The sequence below is a fragment of the Bombina bombina genome, chromosome 3, assembly GCF_027579735.1.
Source record: "Bombina bombina isolate aBomBom1 chromosome 3, aBomBom1.pri, whole genome shotgun sequence".
Classification (NCBI taxonomy): Eukaryota; Metazoa; Chordata; class Amphibia; order Anura; family Bombinatoridae; genus Bombina; species Bombina bombina.
The window spans coordinates 249,903,578-249,921,303 of NC_069501.1; the positions used below are offsets into that span (position 1 = coordinate 249,903,578).

The following is a 17,726-nucleotide window of genomic DNA, read 5'->3' on the forward strand; positions in this document are numbered from 1 at the left end:
CACAACTGTCTTCAACCGGGATAGTGGTACGCTTTGCTAAAATAGAAACTGCTCCCTCCACCTTAGGGACCGTCTGCCATAAGTCCCGTGTAGTGGCGTCTATGGGAAACATTTTTCTAAATATAGGAGGGGGGGAAAACGGCACACCGGGTCTATCCCACTCCTTACTAATAATTTCTGTAAACCTTTTAGGTATTGGAAAAACATCAGTACACACCGGCACTGCATAGTATTTATCCAGTCTACACAATTTCTCTGGCACTGCAATTGTGTTACAGTCATTCAAAGCAGCTAACACCTCCCCAAGCAATACACGGAGGTTCTCAAGCTTAAATTTAAAATTAGAAATCTCTGAATCAGGTTTCCCTGAGTCAGAGACGTCACCAACAGACTGAAGCTCTCCGTCCTCAGGTTCTGCATATTGTGACGCAGTATCAGACATGGCTCTTACAGCATCTGCGCGCTCTGTATCTCGTCTAACCCCAGAGCTATCACGCTTGCCCCTTAATTCAGGCAATCTGGCTAATACCGCTGACAGGGTATTATCCATGATCGCAGCCATGTCCTGCAAAGTAATCGCTATGGGCGTCCCTGATGTACTTGGCGCCATATTAGCGGGCGTCCCTTGAGCGGGAGACAAAGGGTCCGACACGTGGGGAGAGTTAGTCAGCATAACTTCCCCCTCGACAGAACCCTCTGGTGACAATTCTTTAATAGATAAAGACTGATCTTTACTGTTTAAGGTGAAATCAATACATTTAGTACACATTCTCCTATGGGGCTCCACCATGGCTTTTAAACATAATGAACAAGTAGTTTCCTCTGTGTCAGACATGTTTGTACAGACTAGCAATGAGAATAGCAAGCTTGGAAAACACTTTAAAACAAGTTAACAAGCAATATAAAAAAACGTTACTGTGCCTTTAAGAAAAACAAATTTTGTCAAAATTTGAAATAACAGTGAAAAAAGGCAGTTACACTAACGAAATTTTTACAGTGTATGTAACAAGTTAGCAGAGCATTGCACCCACTTGCAAATGGATGATTAACCCCTTAATACCAAAAACGGAATAATAAATGAAAAAAACGTTTTTAAAATTAGTCACAACTGCCACAGGTCTACTGTGGTTGTTACCCTCCTCAAACACGACTTTTGAAGCCTTTTGAGCCCTTCAGAGATGTCCTGTATCATGCAGAGGGAAGCTGAATGTCTCTGTCTGTAATTTTAGCTGCACAGAAAAGCGCTAAAATAGGCCCCTCCCACTCATATTACAACAGTGGAAATCCTCAGGAAACTGTTTCTAGGCAAAAATCAAGCCAGCCATGTGGAAAAAAACTAGGCCCCAATAAGTTTTATCACCAAGCATATATAAAAACAATTAAACATGCCAGCAAACGTTTTATATTGCACTTTTATAAGAGTATGTATCTCTGGTAATAAGCCTGATACCAGTTGCTATTAAATCACTGTATTTAGGCTTAACTTACATTAATCCGGTATCAGCAGCATTTTTCTAGCAAATTCCATCCCTAGAAATATGTTAACTGCACATACCTTATTGCAGGATAACCTGCACACCATTCCCCCTCTGAAGTTACTTCACTCCTCAGAATATGTGAGAACGGCAGTGGATCTTAGTTACTTCTGCTAAGATCATAGAAAACGCAGGCAGATTCTTCTTCCAATGCTGCCTGAGTTAAAATAGTACACTCCGGTACCATTTAAAAATAACAAACTTTTGATTGAAGACAAAAATCTAACTATAATACACCACTCTCCTCTTACTACCTCCATCTTTGTTGAGAGTTGCAAGAGAATGACTGGATATGGCAGTGAGGGGAGGAGCTATATAGCAGCTCTGCTGTGGGTGATCCTCTTGCAACTTCTTGTTGGGAAGGAGAATATCCCACAAGTAATGGATGATCCGTGGACTGGATACACTTAAGAGAAAAATAACATTCCCCTATAACGGTTGAAAATTTACTTACACAGATAGTAAACTTCTAAACCAAGAAGGCTGGTTAAACTTGCATTCCTCCATGGGGGAGTTTATATGTTCAGATGAGATTTTTTTTTTTTTTTTTTTTAAATTAATTTCAGGTACAGTAAATGTGTGTTTACGGCTAAATTTATTTTAAAACCTTGGTGACATATGCATGGGCATATGTTCTAATATTCTTATATATTTAAAAGATAAACATATATAAACTCATTTTTTAAACACATTAGGGAGGCTATTAGGAATTACATTAGACAGTCTTAGTAAATTATACATGTGACCCTGTACCCCATCTACTTTTTAAATATGGAAAAATTGTGCGTCTCAAGTATACATTGCACTATATTGATACAAATGTATAATGTTTCACCTATCATTTTGGAATATAAATAAGTTAAAGTACGTACAAATATGCTAACATTTTTTTTAATCTTCTGTTTTATAACTTCTGAAAGCTAATATGTTAGACTTTGTGTACCATGGACAAGCAAAAAAACTATTTAAACACCTCTCAGAACCTTTGGCACTTCAGTAATATGAAGAATTAAAAAAAAAAACACATAAAAAAGTTTCATATACATATCCAGTGTCATAAAAAATATTCACAGTTAATACTAAAAATTGGTCACCGAGAAAGTCCAATACATCCTACTGTAATTCATTAACCATATAGTTTCTTCCCAACACTGAATTGAACCTAAGGCACTTTGGTAGCAGAGTTATCACAGCTTGCATTATTAATTAGTTAATAATGCTTAAATATTAAAATACATATTTAAAATAAAAACTACATTCAATTTGAATAATTTTCTTCAACATGATGGTTCTCCCTTTTATATTCCGGTGGGTACAAATCCCAGGGCTCACACATGTCTGTAACGTCCATGTTTTCACTTAATTCCTGTAGTCGTTGGTAGGAGTATATCTTGTCTTCATGCCTCCTCTCTCCACATCTGGAAGCCTGTCTTACATTGAAAGCTGCACTGATCAAAAGTAGAACTGCAAGTGTGGCAGTTACAATGCTCCATGTTTGCCTGGGAAAATAAGTGAACACACCCTTTATTACTCAAGAAATTACACTAAAACTGCAAAGCAACACTCTTTGGATTTAAGTACAAATGTTTAGTGGTTTATCCATCTCTGTCATTGCTCTGGGAACACTTGCTATGCTACTTGCAAAAATGCTCCCGCACTGCTGAGCGTGTCTAGAGGAAATCTCGCTCTGAAACCGATTTCATCCACTATAAATTCATTCTTCGCTCAGAATTAAGTTTGTTTACTATCTTCCTCACGCCTCACTACCTGCCTGCTCAACCCTATCCCTTCCCATCTAATACTCTCTCTGTCTTCTACCATCATTTCTTTACGTACTCACATCTTCAACCTATCCTTCTCTACCGATTCATTCCTATCTTCTTTCAAACATACAAAGTTCACTCCCATACTCAAAAAATCCTCCCTTGATCCTAATTCTCCTGCAAACTATCGCCCCATATCACTGCTTCCACTAGCATCAAAACTCCTGGAAAAACTAGTTTACAACCACCTAACCCACTTCCTGTACTCCAACTCCTTGCTTGACCCCCTGCAATCTGGCTTCCTCCCAAACACTCAACTGAAACTGCCCTTACAAATGTTACTAATGATCTTCTTTATGCTAAAAGTATCTGCCACTACTCTATACTTATCTTACTTAAGTTTATTTTTTATCATTGTTTTATTTAAATTAATTGTACCCTTGGACAGCACTGCAGAATATATGTTGGCACTTAATAAATAAAAGTATAATAATAATAACATTTAAAGCTTATAAACATTTTATAAGCTTAGTATTTAGGTTATTCCCCAGTCATGGGTGCTGCCATGTTAAAATCTGGCTTTTACTGCATTCCAGTGCTGATGTATTTGCACATGAGCAGCAACTATCCTTCAAATTCTTGCAGTGAATCCTAGGTTTCAAAATGGTGGCACCCATAATAAGTGGGAGGTTAATGATATGTTTTTAGCGTTTAATGCCTCTAAGAAATAAAATATACACATTTTAGACACTGTTCTGAAAGCGGAAGGACCTAAAGGAGTCTAAGCATGACAAATTGAAACAAAGTATTATATCCCTTGTTAAATAGAAGTTAAAGTGATTATAAAGTTTAATGAGTAAGTGCCCAGTATCTAAAACTAATCTTAAAAACAGGGGCACTTTCATTAATTAAACTTTACACTGAAGCTTCTTTTTTAAAATACTTACCTTTCTTTATGGAAAACAGACCAGCAATCCTCCGGCCGTATCTCCTGCTGTAGCTAGCATATCGATGACCAATCCGGCTTCCTCTAATAGTTGCGTGGTCCCACAAGCTGGACACCAAAGGGGGCACGTAATGATTGGAGGAAGCGGGATAGGAATAGTCTATAATTTAATCTGACAGATCTTTTTATACCTTAAGTAACAACATTATTGTTTAATACAGAATAAGTTACTCGTATGAGCTTCTCAAAAAACATAATTTATGCTTTCCAGATAAATTCCATTCCTTCTATATAGGGAGAGTCCATGGGTTCATTCCTTACTGTTGGGAAATACAATACCTGGCCACCAGGAGGAGGCAAAGACACCCGCAGCCAAAGGCTTAGATATCCCTCCCACTTCCTCATTACTCCAGTCATTCCGCTGAGGGAATAAGGAAAAGTAGGAGAAACATTAGGGTATAAATAGTGCCAGAAGAATAAAATAAATAATAGGGGACCGTCCATAGACAAGAAAAAACGGGTGGGGCCATGGACTCTCCCTATTCAGAAGGAAAGGAATTTATCTGGTAAGCCTAAATTATGTTTTCCATTCTAAGACAGGGAGAGTCCACGGCTTCATTCATTACTGTTGGGAAAACTATACCCAAGCTTTAGAGGAAACAGAATGAATAACGGGAGGGAACAAAAAGAAAGAGGCAGACCATATTCTGAGGGCACCGCAGCCTGCAAATCTTTTCTCCCGAAAGCTGCTTCATTCGAAGCAAAAACATCAAACTTGTAAAATTTTGATAAAGTAAGTAAGGAGGACCAGGTAGCCGCCTTACAAATCTGATCCATAGAGGCCTCATTCTTAAAGGCCCAAGAGGAAGCCACTGCTCTAGTGGAATGAGCAGTTATCCTCTCAGGACAACGATGTCCCGCTGTCTCGTAAGCTAAGCAGATGACACTCCTTAACCAAAAAGATAGGGAAGTCGAAGTAGCCTTCTGTCCTTTACGTTTCCCGGAATAGACAACAAACAAAGAGCAAGATTGTCTAAACTCCTTAGTAGCCTGAAGATTGAACTTCAAGGCGCGAACCACATCCAAGTTGTGAAATAAGCGTTCCTTCGATGAAGAAGGATTAGGACACAAGGAAGGAACCACAATCTCCTGATTTTTTTTTTTTTCCCCCTTTTCAAAATTTTTATTTCATTATACACAGCAGACATAAGTCAAAGAAAAATATTTAAACAACCTATGACAGATATTCGTTATTAACTGACCATATCTAGTCACAGTTTCTTTGCGTTAATCGAGGCTTAATTCACATAAAAAGAAAAGCATAACCATCAAAATAAAATAGGCAGGTATAACATCTATGTTACTTCAGTAATGTTGTAGTACAAGAGCTCACTGTATGTGGCCTGTATCCTTACTTTCAGATTATCTTGCTTTAATACACTCCACGTACACTTATCCTACGTAAGTCTTCATATTTATAAACATATTCTAAAACCTGTGTAGATGCTTCCTTACTGAGGGGGTGGGGAAAGAGGAAAAAAAAAAGGAAAAAGGGGGGGGGGGGGCTATTCGTTTATGAACCAATTAATAGGAAGTAGCCCTTGTTCTAGCTGCCGTTGGACCCAGCTAGAATTTTTAAAGGGGAGGGTAAGTTGGCATTGGGCTCTTTTAGGCAAAGAGTAGATGTAACACTTCCATTTGTTGAAAAACCTGGCAATTTGTTTGGGGTTAGGATTTTTTAAATTAAATTGTTCCACCACACTCTGATACTGAACATTATTAAGAAACTTTGTAAATGTGGGTTCTTTCTTCCCCTTCCACATCTTTAATATTAGATTCCTTCCAATCAATATGAGTAGGTTTATGAATCTAACATTGGGCAGCTCCGGGGAATATTTGCATAGAAAAAATATCTGCAACAAATTAAATTTAAATCGTGTTCCTAAAATCTTGCAGCCCCAGAAGGTAACTTTTTACCAAAATTGGTCAATTTTTGGGCATGACCAAAAGCAGTGTACAATATCTGCTCTACCAAAGCCACGTCTAGAACAGTTTCCTTGAACCTGTGCCCATTTTGCCATTCTATCTGGGGTCAGATAGGCCACATTTACTATTTTCAAATGTGATTCTTTATAACTACTTAGTACTGTTGCTTTAGAAGCTAGTATCGTGCTATGTATTAATATTTCTCTATCTACATCTACTCCTACCCTGCTCCACTTTTCCTTAATATCCAGAATGTTACTTTCTCTGGAGGGTTTCAATAGTATCTTATAAGTCGAAGAGATGGTTCCCACCCCCTCCTGATATTCCCTAATCACTGCCCTCAAATCTCTAGTGTCCAGATCTGGCCCTGTTTTTTGTCTTAAATCCCCTATCCAATGTCTAGCCTGGAGGTAGGCGTAAAAGTAAGCTTTTGGAAGGTTGTATTCCTACGACAAATCTAGGAAGTTCTTTGTTGTCAAGGTTTTATCCTCGCACATTTGTGATACATACTTTAATCCCCTCTCCGCCCATGCTGCATAAACAGAAGTACCTACTCCAGGGGGAAAGTCCGGGTTACCTATCAATGGAAGGAACTCTGATTTAGCAAAATTTAATTTAATCTCCCCACACATTTGCTGCCACGCGAGAATAATGAATTTAAATGTATAAAACTGCACAATATTACTCAGGAGTTTAGCGGCCGGATAATGTAAAATTGCTTGTAACGCAAAGGGTGCTATCATGCTGGCTTCTATTTCATAAAATGTAACCCGCTCTTTTTCAGCAATCCAATATAGGGCATATTTACAAAGGGCAGCATAATTATAGAACTTAACATTTCGGCAGGCCAGACCACCATATCTCCTCGATAGGGTTAATTTATAAAGGGATATACGAGGCTTCTTATCCTTCCAAAGGAATTGATTGAAAATCCTATTAAGGAAAATAATGTCTTTTTTATACAGAAGGAGAGGGAGATTTTGAAGAAAGTTGTCAGGTTAGGAAATGTCCAGAAGAAGACCCAAATGCTAGGGCGAACTTAAACAACACCCTTGCACTCTGAGTTTAATCCAGGACGTGACCCCACGACAACCTCCAAAAAACAAAGTACTCACAATATGGAGCAGGGTTAGCCTGTGCCACAGTAATTCATTATATCAGCCAGATAGACTTCTGAATAAGGAACTGGTTTCAGGAAATGTCTTCCACAGTATCAGGAGAGCAGGGATAGTCACTTATACTCAGACAGAAGAAGGGTAAAACAGGAAACAGTTAATAATGCAGGAGTAGGTCATTTGTTATCAGGCAGTCTGAAGGTTAACACTGTGTAGACAGTCTTTGCAGAGTATGCAAAAGGTAATCAAGCAGTTTGAGAGTTAACACTGTGTAGACAGTCTTTGCAGAGTATGCAACAGGTAATCAGGCAGTTTGAGGGTAAACACTGTTTAGTCAGAACTTGCAGAATTAACAACATGTAATCAGGTAGTTTGAAGGTTAACACTGTGTTGTCAGAACTTGCAGAGATAATAACAGGTAAGCTAGTAGTTTGAAGGTTAACACAGATTAATCAGTACTTGTTGAGATTGGCAACAGGATATCAAGCAGTTTGAAGGTTTACACTGAATAATTGTATTTGCAGAGTTTGGAAACAGGTAAACATGCAGATTGAAGGTTTCACAGAAATAACAGTATTTGAATAGTTTGGCAGTACACAGAGTAGTCTGAATATGCAGGGTTTGCAGCAGGTAAACAGGAAGTTTGAAAGTTTCACAAAACAAACAGTACTTGCATTGTTTGGAGACAGGTAATCAGGAAGTTGAAGGTTAATCCAGCATAGTAAATCCTTGAAGAGATTGGCAACAGAAAAGCAGCAGTTAGAGAGATTCCTCAGCGAAATCCTATCAGAAGCCAAAAAGTTAACAAACAAACTGGCACTGGAGAAACAGGAAGCCAAGAATAAAAAGCATGGTTGTGACATCATCAGGAAGGGGTGGCTCAGACACCTGTCAATCAAGCACACAGAGAGGACTGCAGAGCTTCCCAGCAGCTGAGCGTGACAAAAGTAAAGCAATTTTGGGAACAAAACCACCTTAATTAGCATAATCCGCGCAGTCACCGAAAGTCTATTAAGTTGCAGTTGCTAAGGGGGAATTTAGTAGACTCAAAAGAAATTGTACCAATCCCTCTGATTTCTCCACTAAATCAATGGATTTGTTTAACAGGTTGAAAGCTAGGAAATACCCTTTAAAACAGGTTAATAAAGCTAGAGCACAAGTTGACAAACTCACGAGGGAGAATTTGTTATTCACCCAAACACGTGATATTGAACCCTTTGATGGCGTAACTTTTGTAACACATAGTGTCCAGTACCCCCAGATCTGTAATATTGTACAAAAACATTTTTCTATATTGACAGCTGAGGATAAACTGGTAGATACAGTTAAAAAGGGCCTTAGATGTTCCTACAGAAAGAGTCCAACTTTGGGCTCCATCTTAGCCCCCACTTTACTTAAAACAGACAAAAAACATAATTTATGCTTACCTGATAAATTTATTTCTCTTGTAGTGTGTTCAGTCCACGGGTCATCCATTACTTATGGGATATATTCTCCTTCCCAACAGGAAGTTGCAAGAGGATCACCCAAGCAGAGCTGCTATATAGCTCCTCCCCTTACATGTCATATCCAGTCATTCGACCGAAACAAGACGAGAAAGGAGAACTATAGGGTGCAGTGGTGACTGGAGTTATAATTTAAAATTTAGAACCTGCCTCAAAAAGACAGGGCGGGCCGTGGACTGAACACACTACAAGAGAAATAAATGTATCAGGTAAGCATAAATTATGTTTTCTCTTGTTAAGTGTGTTCAGTCCACGGGTCATCCATTACTTATGGGCTACCAATACCAAAGCTAAAGTACACGGATGAAGGGAGGGACAAGGCAGGAACATTAAACAGAAGGAACCACTGCCTGTAGAACCTTTCTCCCAAAAACAGCCTCCGAAGAAGCAAAAGTGTCAAATTTGTAAAATTTGGAAAAGGTATGAAGTGAAGACAAAGTTGCAGCCTTGCAAATCTGTTCAACAGAGGCCTCATTTTTAAAGGCCCAAGTGGAAGCCACAGCTCTTGTGGAATGAGCTGTAATTCTTTCAGGAGGCTGCTGTCCAGCAGTCTCATAGGCTAAACGTATTATGCTACGAAGCCAAAAAGAGAGAGGTAGCCGAAGCCTTTTGACCTCTCCTCTGTCCAGAGTAAACGACAAACAGGTAAGAAGTTTGTCGAAAATCTTTAGTTGCCTGTAAGTAGAACTTCAGGGCACGGACCACGTCTAGATTATGCAAAAGACGTTCCTTCTTTGAAGAAGGATTAGGACACAATGATGGAACAACAATCTCTTGATTGATATTCCTGCTAGAAACAACCTTAGGCAAAAACCCAGGTTTAGTACGCAGGACTACCTTGTCTGAATGAAAGATCAGATAAGGAGAATCACAATGTAAGGCAGATAACTCAGAGACTCTTCGAGCCGAGGAAATAGCCATCAAAAACAGAACTTTCCAAGATAAAAGCTTAATATCAATGGAATGAAGGGGTTCAAACGGAACACCCTGAAGAACTTTAAGAACCAAGTTTAAGCTCCACAGAGGAGCAACAGCCTTAAACACAGGCTTAATCCTAGCCAAAGCCTGAAAAAAAGCCTGGACGTCTAGATTCCCTGCCAGACGCTTGTGTAAAAGAATATCCAATATCCTAGGAATCCTAACCTTACTCCATGAGTAACTCTTGGATTCACACCAATATAAATATTTACGCCATATCTTATGGTAAATTTTTCTGGTAACAGGTTTCCGAGCCTGTATCAATGTATCAATAACCGAAACCCCACGCTTTGATAGAATCAAGCGTTCAATCTCCAAGCAGTCAGCCTCAGAGAAATTAGGTTTGGATGGTTGAAAGGACCCTGAATTAGAAGGTCCTGCCTCAGAGGTAGAGACCATGGTGGACAAGACGACATGTCCACTAGGTCTGCATACCAGGTCCTGCGTGGCCACGCAGGCGCTATCAGAATCACCGATGCTCTCTCCTGTTTGATCCTGGCAATCAGTCGAGGTAGCAACGGAAAAGGTGGAAACACATAAGCTATGTTGAAAACCCAAGGGGCTGCAAGTGCATCTACCAGCACCGCTCCTGGGTCCCTGGACCTGGATCCGTAACGAGGAAGCTTGGCGTTCTGGCAAGATGCCATAAGATCCAGATCCGGTTTGCCCCAACGACGAATCAGTTGAGCAAATACCTCCGGGTGTAGTTCCCACTCCCCCGGATGAAAAATCTGGCGACTTAGAAAATCCGCTTCCCAGTTCTCCACACCTGGGATGTAGATCGCTGACAGGTGGCAAGAGTGTGACTCTGCCCAGCGAATTATCTTCGAGACTTCCAACATCGCTAGGGAACTCCTGGTTCCCCCTTGATGATTGATGTAAGCCACAGTCGTGATGTTGTCCGACTGAAACCTGATGAACCTCAGTGTTGCTAACTGAGGCCAAGCTAGAAGAGCATTGAATATTGCTCTTAATTCTAGAATGTTGATTGGTAGGAGTTTCTCCTCCTGAGTCCACGATTCCTGAGCCTTCAGGGAGTTCCAGACTGCTCCCCAGCCTAGAAGGCTGGCATCTGTTGTTACAATCGTCCAATCTGGTCTGCGAAAGGTCATTCCTTTGGACAGATGAACCCGTGACAACCACCAGAGAAGAGAATCTCTGGTCTCCTGGTCCAGATTTAGCAAAGGGGACAGATCTGAGTAATCCCCGTTCCACTGACTTAGCATGCGTAGTTGCAGCGGTCTGAGATACAGGCGCGCAAATGGCACTATGTCCATTGCCGCGACCATCAAGCCGATTACTTCCATACACTGAGCTACTGATGGGCTTGGAATGGAGTGAAGGGCACGGCAAGCATTGAGAATCTTTGATAACCTGGACTCCGTCAGGTAAATCTTCATCTCTACAGAATCTATAAAAGTCCCTAGAAAAGGAACCCTTGTGAGCGGTAACAGAGAACTCTTTTCCACGTTCACTTTCCACCCATGCGACCTCAGAAATGCTAGAACTATCTCTGTATGAGACTTTGCATTTTGAAAACTTGACGCTTGAATCAGAATGTCGTCTAGGTACGGAGCCACCGCTATGCCTCATGGTCTTAGTACCGCCAGAAGTGAGCCCAGAACCCTTGTAAAAATTCTCGGGGCCGTAGCTAACCCGAAGGGAAGAGCTACAAACTGGTAATGCCTGTCTAGAAAGGCAAATCTTAGGTACCGATAATGATCTTTGTGAATCGGTATGTGAAGGTAGGAATCCTTTAAGTCCACTGTGGTCATATATTGACCCTCTTGGATCATGGGCAGGATGGTCCGAATGGTTTCCATCTTGAACGATGGAACCCTTAGGAATTTGTTTAAGATTTTTAAGTCTAAGATTGGTCTGAAGGTTCCCTCTTTTTTGGGAACCACAAATAGATTTGAGTAAAACCCTTGTCCTCGTTCCGTTCGCGGAACTGGGTGGATCACTCCCATCACTAAGAGGTCTTGTACACATTGTAGAAATGCCTCTTTCTTTACTAGGTTTGTTGATAACCTTGACAGATGAAACCTCCCTTGTGGAGGAGAAGTTTTGAAATCCAGAAGGTATCCCTGAGATATAATCTCCAGCGTCCAGGGATCCTGTACATCTCTTGCCCAGGCCTGGGCGAAGAGAGAAAGTCTGCCCCCCACTAGATCCGTCTCCGGAGAGGGGGCCTTGTCTTCATGCTGTCTTAGGGGCGGAAGTAGGCTTTCTGGCCTGCTTGCCCTTGTTCCATGACGGGTTGCCTTTCCAACCCTGTCTGTAACGAGCAGTAGTTCCTTCCTGTTTTGGAGCGGAGGAAGTTGATGCTGCTCCTGCCTTGAAGTTACGAAAGGCACGAAAATTAGACTGTTTGGCCTTTGATTTGGCCCTGTCCTGAGGAAGGGTGTGGCCCTTACCTCCCGTAATGTCAGCAATAATTTCCTTCAAGCCGGGCCCGAATAAGGTCTGCCCTTTGAAAGGAATGTTAAGTAGTTTAGACTTAGAAGTTACATCTGCTGACCAGGATTTAAGCCATAGCGCCCTGCGCGCCTGTATGGCGAATCCGGAATTTTTAGCCGTAAGTTTGGTTAAATGCACTACGGCATCCGAAACAAACGCATTAGCCAGTTTAAGCGTTCTAACTTTGCTCAAAGTCTAATCCAATGGTGCTGTGCGAATCGCCTCTTCCAGAGACTCAAACCAGAATGCCGCTGAAGCCGTGACAGGCGCAATGCATGCAAGAGGCTGCAATATAAAACCTTGTTGAACAAACATTTTCTTAAGGTAACCCTCTAATTTTTTATCCATTGGATCTGAGAAAGCACAGCTATCCTCCACCGGGATAGTGGTACGCTTGGCTAAAGTAGAAACTGCTCCCTCCACCTTAGGGACCGTCTGCCATAAGTCTCGTGTGGTGGCGTCTATAGGGAACATTTTTCTAAATATCGGAGGAGGGGAAAAGGGCACACCGGGTCTATCCCACTCCTTACTAATAATTTCTGTAAGCCTTTTTGGTATAGGAAAAACGTCAGTACACACCGGTACCGCAAAGTATCTATCCAACCTACATAATTTCTCTGGGATTGCCACCGTGTCGCAATCATTCAGAGACGCTAACAGCTCCCCTAGTAACACGCGGAGGTTCTCAAGCTTAAATTTAAAATTTGAAATTTCTGAATCCGGTCTCCCCGGATCAGAACAGTCACCGACAGAATGAAGCTCACCGTCCTCATGTTCTGCAAATTGTGACGCAGTATCAGACATGGCTCTCGTGTCATCAGCGCGCTCTGTCCTTAACCCAGAGATATCGCGCTTGCCTCTTAATTCGGGCATATTGTATAATACTTCTTTCATAACATTAGCCATATCATGTAAAGTGATTTGTAAGGGCCTTGATGTACTTGGCGCCTCAATCTTACGCACCTCCCGAGCGGGAGACGCAGGTACTGACACGTGAGGAGAGTTAGACGGCATAACTTCCCCCTCTTTGTCTGGTGATAATTTCTTTATCGGTACAGATTGACTTTTATTCAAAGTAATATCAATACAATTGGTACACATATTTCTATTGGGCTCCACATCGGCTTTTGAACATAATGAACAAGCAGATTCCTCTGTATCAGACATGTTTAAACAGACTAGCAATGAAGCTAGCAAGCTTGGAAATCACTTTCAATAAGTTTACAAGCAATATAAAAAACGCTGCAGCGCTTTTAAAAACACAGTTGAATAACAAGAAAACTAATTCAGTTATAGTCAACAATTCTTAACGAGAAATGTATTAATTAGCAGAGGATTGCACCCATTAGCAAAAGGATGATTAACCCCTCAATACCCAAAAACGGATATCAAATTAAGATTTAACGCTTTTATCACAGTCAAACACACTGTCACAGATCTGCTGTGACTGATTACCTCCCTCAAAAACGAATTTTGAAGACCCCTGAGCTCTCTAGAGACGTCCTGGATCAAGGAGGCAGAAACAGGAAGACTGTGCTAGAATTTTAACTGCACAACAAGGCGCTAAAACAAGGTCCCTCCCACTCATATTACAACAGTGGGTGTTATAAGCTTGTATAATGTGGCTATTCCCAGAGAACCTTAAGTAAAACAGGCTTATACAAAAGGTTATTACCAAGGGAGATAGCTGTTTTACTTAGTACAAGTTCTTTTTATAACACTTTACAAAATCAAAATAAAGTGAATAAAACAGATGAAATGAAGCCTTTGTATATTTTACACACTTGTAAAGAGTTGTGTTCTTTAAAGATAGAAGGCAGCAAACAAGCAGCTTATTGGTACTTGTCTGAGAAAAGCAGAATTTTATAGCAAAGTCTCTTTTTAGTTAAGCTAAGAAGTGAGAAACTGATTTACAGTCTGCAATGTCCTTATATCAAGAGGTATCAGGTTACAGCAGGCAGAGTGTGTGATACAGAGAGAAGGAGAGAGACAGATTTAACCAGTTGTGTGCACTTTAACAGTTTGTATGTCAGCAGATCTTTGGATAAGAATATATACAGCTAGAGACAATTGTATATAAAATTAATGATACTTGCGAGTGAGTTTAGAACTGCAGAGAGCGAAGTTGGCACTGAGTCAAAATGGATCACAGCAGGGAAGCTGTTCTTATTTCCTGGTAGAGGTAAACACTCAGTAACGGAGCTGGCTGGAAAATCAGACTGCAGAGTTAACACAGACTTGCAAGAGTTGCTGCCAAAGTTTGTTTCCTGAAATGTAAAGCGGCAGGAAATGCTTCTTAGGTTTAGAAGCTGGAGAAATGACAACAAGGATTTCCTTTAACAGGTACAAAAGCAGGATCTGTAGATTTTAGCTTTAGAGCTTGAAGCAGAGTGGGAACTACAAACTTCAATTATCAAGCAAAGCACAGGTGTACTGATCACACCTTTAAAGGGAGTTGAAGAAGTGGGTTGGTCTTAGTTCTTAAAGCTACAGGAATATGACAGATCCCCCCTTTCAGGGGCGCCCCCTTCTCGGATCCAAACCTGGTTTGTCAGGATGTAGACGATGGAAGGATGTGAGCAATTGGGGAGCATGTAAGTCCCTAAGGGGTATCCAAGAATCCTCCTCATGACCATACCCTTTCCAATGTACCAGATACTCAATCGTTCTACCCCGGCGGCGCGAATCCAGAATTGATTCCACTTCGAATTCCGTTTGATCTTCTATCAGCTGAGGAGAGTCCTTGATGACTTGAGGAATATAAACATCAGATCCTTGATAGGGTTTAAATAGAGAAACATGGAAGGATGGGTGTATCCTGTAAGATACAGGTAGATCAAGAATCGCTGCATTAGGGTTGATCATTCTTTTTATCTTGAACGGACCTATGAACTGGTTAGCCAGTTTTTTGCTTGGTACCTTTAACTTGAGGTTTTTTGTTGAGAGCCAAACTCTATCGCCAACTGAGTATTGAGGTGGAGTTAGATGTTTTTTATCAAAATAACTCTTTTGGGTACATTTAGATTTCTCTAAGTGAATCTTTAGGGAAGTCATAGTTTGTTTCAAATTAGAGACATAATCCAGAGCATAAGGTGATTTTGAGGTGGAGATGGAGTTGGGTACAGTGGTTGGATGATAACCATAAGTGGCAAAGAAGGGTGAAACTTTAGTAGAAGAGTTGATGGAATTGTTGTATGCGAACTCTGCAAGCGGTAACCATTCAACCCAGTCATCCTGGTTCTGTGAGATATAACACCTTAAGTATTGCTCCAAAGTCTGATTCAGTCTTTCAGTAAGGCCATTAGATTGGGGATGAAATGCTGTTGTCATTCTTGAGGAGATTCTTAACAATTTACATAGTGCCTTCCAAAACCTGGATGTAAACTGAGTCCCTCGATCAGTGACTATAGAGGTCGGTAAACCATGGAGTTTCACGATGTGATCAAAGAATGTTTTAGCTGTTGTGAGAGCGTTTGGAATTCTCTTAAGAGGAATGAAATGAGAGAGTTTAGTTAGATGATCTATAACCACTAATATGGTTGTGAATGAATTAGATGGTGGTAATTTGACTATGAAGTCCATTCCAATCATGGTCCAAGGGACTTCAGGTATAGGTAATGGTTTTAGTAAACCAAAAGGTCTGTGGTGTTCTTTTTTGCAAGCTGCACATACCTGACAATCTGACACAAAGGTAACTACATCTTGTCTTAAACCAGGCCACCAGTAATTCCTTGTTAATAAATCCTGGGTTTTAGTGATTCCAGGATGACCGGACATAGGGTTCGTATGATGTAGATGTAGGATCTCCTTCCTTACAGAAGGAGGAACGTATAACAAATTGTTGTAGAAGTATAAACCTGAAGTGGTGTCCTTTACGCAGCATGATGGAATGGTAGAATCTTTTAGTAAAGCTAATAAAATGTCTTTTTGTAGGCTAGAAGTTACAGCTATAAACTTGGTCTACGGTATAACTGTTTGTTGTTCTTCCTTTTCATTATGTTTAATGAAAGAACGGGAAAGAGCATCAGCTTGGATGTTCCTTGAACCTGGTCTATATGTGATCTGAAAGTTAAATCGGTCCAGGAATAAAGACCATCGGACTTGTCTTGATGACAAGGTCTTGTTTTTTCTAAGATATTGTAAATTCTTATGATCTGTAAGAACTGTAAAAGGTTTGAGTGTCCCTTCCAGTAGGTGTCTCCAGTGTTCCAGGGCACATTTGATAGCTAGAAGTTCCAGGTCCCCCACGGAGTAATTCCTTTCAGCTATAGACAGGAGTCGAGAGTAAAAAGCTACAGGATGTAGGACTGAAGTATCGGTTTGTTGTTGGGAGAGAATAGCACCAATACCAACAGTAGAAGCATCAAACTCTAACACAAATTGAAATTCTGGATTAGGAAGCTGTAGGATAGGAGCTGAAGTAAAACATTCTTTTTTAAATGCTCAAAAGCTTGTTGGGCTTCTACAGTCCAAACGAGTCGATTCTTACCGGTTAACTTAGTTAGAGGTTGGACAATGGATGAAAATCCTTTGTTGAATCTCCTATAAAAATTAGAGAAGCCTAGAAACCTCTGAAGTGATTTCACAGAGGTAGGTACAGGCCATTTGAGTATGGATGTAACCTTCTCTGGATCCATGTTTACACCGTTAGGGGAAATTATGTAACCCAAAAATTTTATTGTCTTTACATGGAATACACATTTCTCAGCCTTGGCATATAGCTGATGTTCTCTTAATCTAGACAAAACCCATCTTACATGTTTTACATGATCAGTTAGATTTTTGGAGTATATCAAAATATCGTCTAGATATATTACAACACACACATCCATTAAGTCTTTGAAAATATCGTTTATGAAAAATTGAAATGTGGCCGGAGCATTAGTTAAGCCGAATGGCATAACATTATATTGAAAGAGACCATAACGGGTTCTAAATGCTGTTTTCCATTCGTCACCGCTTTTTATCCTGATTAAATTGTATGCTCCCTTCAAATCAAGTTTGGTAAAAATGGTTGCATCTGTTAACCGTTCAAGTAATTCAGGTATTAAAGGAAGTGGATACCTATTTTTAATCATAATAGAGTTTAATGCTCTGTAGTCAATGATTGGGCGTAAGGTCCCATCTTTATTTGTGACAAAGAATATGCCCGCTGCTGCAGGAGAGGTTGAGGTAGAAATAAAACCTTTCCTTAGATTATCGTCTAGGTACTCTGAGAAATTTTAATTCTTTTTGAGAGAGTGGAAAAATTCGGCCGAACGGTATGATAGACCCAGGTTTAGTATCAATGGGGCAATCATAAGGTCTGTGTGGAGGTAGATTTTCGGCTTCCTTAAGGTCAAATACATCTGAAAAGTCTGAATACTGCAATGGTATATGAGGGTGTAGAGTTTTGATTTCCACACAGGGAAAACAGGTAGCAGAACAGTATGGGGAAG

At 40.4% G+C, this 17,726-nt stretch overlaps 1 protein-coding gene across 2 annotated transcripts in view; it reads right to left on the reverse strand.

Moving 5' to 3' along the window:
• Positions 1-2,111: 2,111 nt before the first annotated feature.
• The window catches only part of NAGPA (N-acetylglucosamine-1-phosphodiester alpha-N-acetylglucosaminidase), a 203,224-nt gene continuing 187,609 nt past the window's right edge, over positions 2,112-17,726 (reverse strand). For both annotated transcript variants that reach the window (XM_053706250.1, XM_053706249.1), the window contains exon 9: positions 2,112-3,034. In XM_053706250.1, the coding sequence (XP_053562225.1) occupies positions 2,794-3,034 (241 nt within the window). In that variant the 3' untranslated portion in view covers positions 2,112-2,793. The remainder of the gene's footprint in view (positions 3,035-17,726) is intronic.